This window comes from Anoplolepis gracilipes, chromosome 1, assembly GCF_047496725.1.
Source record: "Anoplolepis gracilipes chromosome 1, ASM4749672v1, whole genome shotgun sequence".
Classification (NCBI taxonomy): Eukaryota; Metazoa; Arthropoda; class Insecta; order Hymenoptera; family Formicidae; genus Anoplolepis; species Anoplolepis gracilipes.
This window is the reverse complement of record NC_132970.1, coordinates 18,082,564-18,085,145: the sequence shown is the minus strand read 5'-3', so window position 1 is coordinate 18,085,145 and position 2,582 is coordinate 18,082,564. Positions and strand designations below refer to the sequence as shown.

Genomic DNA, 2,582 nt, shown 5'->3' with positions numbered 1-2,582 from the left:
CCTTCTTTCTCCTCCTCCACCACCGCCACCTCCTCCTCCTCCCTCCGCGGCTGATTCGTGTATCGCTCTTTCTCCCTTTAGCGGACGCGGTCCTCCCTCCATTCCCCTCCCAGGACCCTTGCTTGTTATACATGACACCTCCGACACGAGGGGGGTAAAATCCATAAGACGCGCGTCTGCGCCCTTGCGCTCCCGCTCTCGCGCTACTCTCGTGAATATAAGCGCCCTTCAACCGAAATGTACCGAACTATCCTTTGCATAGGACTCTGATTATACTACAGAAGAGAGTAAAACGAAGATACAGAGCTTCATGCGTCTGTATTATCTTTAGTTGGGAAATTTAAAAATAGCAGATTTGTGTGCACGTGTGTTTTTGTGTCTCTATTTGTACGAGCAGATCATTTAACAGAATTATTATTACATGATTGACGAAAAGAAATTAAATAAATTGTCTGTCAATTTGAATATATTGTCCAAATTGTTATTTGAATACATGTATAAAACAATATATATATATATATATGAAAGGCAAAATATTTTTATTAATTAAAAGAAACAGAATTGATATTATTTTAATGCTTTAAGCGATACGCAATATTTTTGCTCCTCTCCGGGGCAGAAATGTATTAATATTTTAGTGTGCTTACTTTGGAGTAAACAATATATAGTAGACCATAGGAAAAGCATATAGACTTTTTAAAATGATCACAATGTATCAAGAGAATTAAATCAGGGGGCGGGGATAGAATATTCAAAATTTATAGTAGCCTATATTTTTCGCATGCAAAATAACTATTTAAAATTTGGTCCAGATTAGTTAAAGAATTTAGGAATTTAGGGAACATACAGACAGACACTCTATTTTATATATCTAGATTGTAATATAATTGTACATAAAATAAAAGTTTAAAATTATAAATAAAATAAATTTTTCTCTAAAAAATCGTTTCTTTATATATTCCGTATCAGGATTGGAAGAGAAGAAATAAAACATTGAAGATTTGAAACGAAATTTAAGCTTTAATATTATTAATACTACTGTCTGAAATACTATCGTGTAAAAATAATATATTTTTGCCTAAATAAAAGATTTGATATCTAATAACATAAAGAAAATTTAAAATTATTTGTGTGTATAAATCTAAAATTATTATCATATATTATTATTACAATCTATAACAATTTTCCATTTATAGAATTATTCCATCTATGGAATTAAATATTTGTAATATTATTAATTATGAAGAGCGATGGATATAATTGTTTTATTTTATATTTATTATTAAATATATGTAAAATATTATTAATCGTGAAGAGCGATGGATATAATTGTAATTTTATTTTATCTTTATTCCATAATTTGAATGTAACATCGCGTGAATCTCTCTCTCTCTCTCTCTCTCTCTCTCTCTCTCTCTCTCTCTCTCTCTCTCTTTCTCTTCACAAAAAACATTAACTTATAATGTAAATGATTATATATAAATAGTTATTTTTTATTTATTTAAATATGCATTAAATATTAAAAAAGTAACATGCAATTTTGTAAGTCTAGTAAAAGAAAGATCAAGCGATATAAATTTTTTTTATTTAATTTATAAAAATTTACAAAAAATTTTAACATTGATAGATATCTAGTATGATGATGTAGCTATTTTAATTTCGCATATATGTTTTTATACATTAAAAACATTCTTACGTTATTCTTTTAGGACGCGCTTTCAACAAAATTTCAATATAATATTTTATTTGTACACATACGTAGGAAAATTTCGCCGAGCGTACTGATTGGTTGCCGTTGCACAAGAGAAACTCTAGAAATTCCCTATGCAATAACCAATCGAAACGTTTGACAAACTCGTATAATAAATGCAATATTAGCTTTACAATTTCATTGGAAGCTGATTGTAATTAATTTTGACATTTGAATTTGATCCGCAATTCAATTGAATTTAATTTGAAATTAACTTCCATAATTAAAGTTACATATGTTAAAAAGTTAGAAATCTCTCTCTCTCTCTCTCTCTCTCCGGGACAATTCAGTCCAATCCGGGACATTTTCCGGGACAATTTTAATGCGGGACAAAGAGCTCAAATCCGAGACGTCTGGTCACTTTAGTTTATAATCTATATATCCTATATGTCTATGGATACAAAGCGATAGCCGATAGCGAGGAGCGAGTGGCAAGAGCAAGATCGCAAATCGCACGCGGTGCGAAAACGATCTTACGTCCGTACATTTTCATAGACAAAGGCAACAGGCAACGGTAAGGATCGAATCATGTTGGTCTCGTAAACAACCGAAACCGTCGAGATCGAGCGTATGATCCATCGTCATCGTATTATTGCTAGTTTACGACAGCAATTATCTCATCGCCAGTTTGCACCATGGTTTGCATTACGTCATGTGTACAGTTGTTAATATCACAGAGACCGATAAAAGTTTCTTCGCGAATATCATGTTCTATTTCCTTTTGCACATAAATTAAATTTAATAATGGATGATCGTTCATTGACGCTTTAAGCTGCGATTGCGTGTCGCCAACAGATAGACGATAGACCATTCAGCCGATTAACCTCATAAG

General features: G+C 31.9%; 1 protein-coding gene across 6 annotated transcripts in view; it reads left to right on the top strand.

The window, feature by feature from the left end:
- The window catches only part of LOC140672753 (uncharacterized), a 201,790-nt gene that overhangs the window by 189,577 nt on the left and 9,631 nt on the right, over positions 1 to 2,582 (top strand). For 2 of the 6 annotated variants that reach the window (XM_072905165.1, XM_072905140.1), the window contains exon 1: positions 2,258 to 2,388. The exons of 3 other annotated variants lie outside the window; for them this stretch is intronic. In XM_072905165.1, coding sequence (XP_072761266.1) covers positions 2,321 to 2,388 — 68 coding nt within the window. In that variant the 5' untranslated portion in view covers positions 2,258 to 2,320. Of the gene's footprint in view, positions 1 to 2,134; positions 2,389 to 2,582 lie in introns of those variants that run through there. One more of the 6 variants, XM_072905135.1, reaches the window with a different exon arrangement.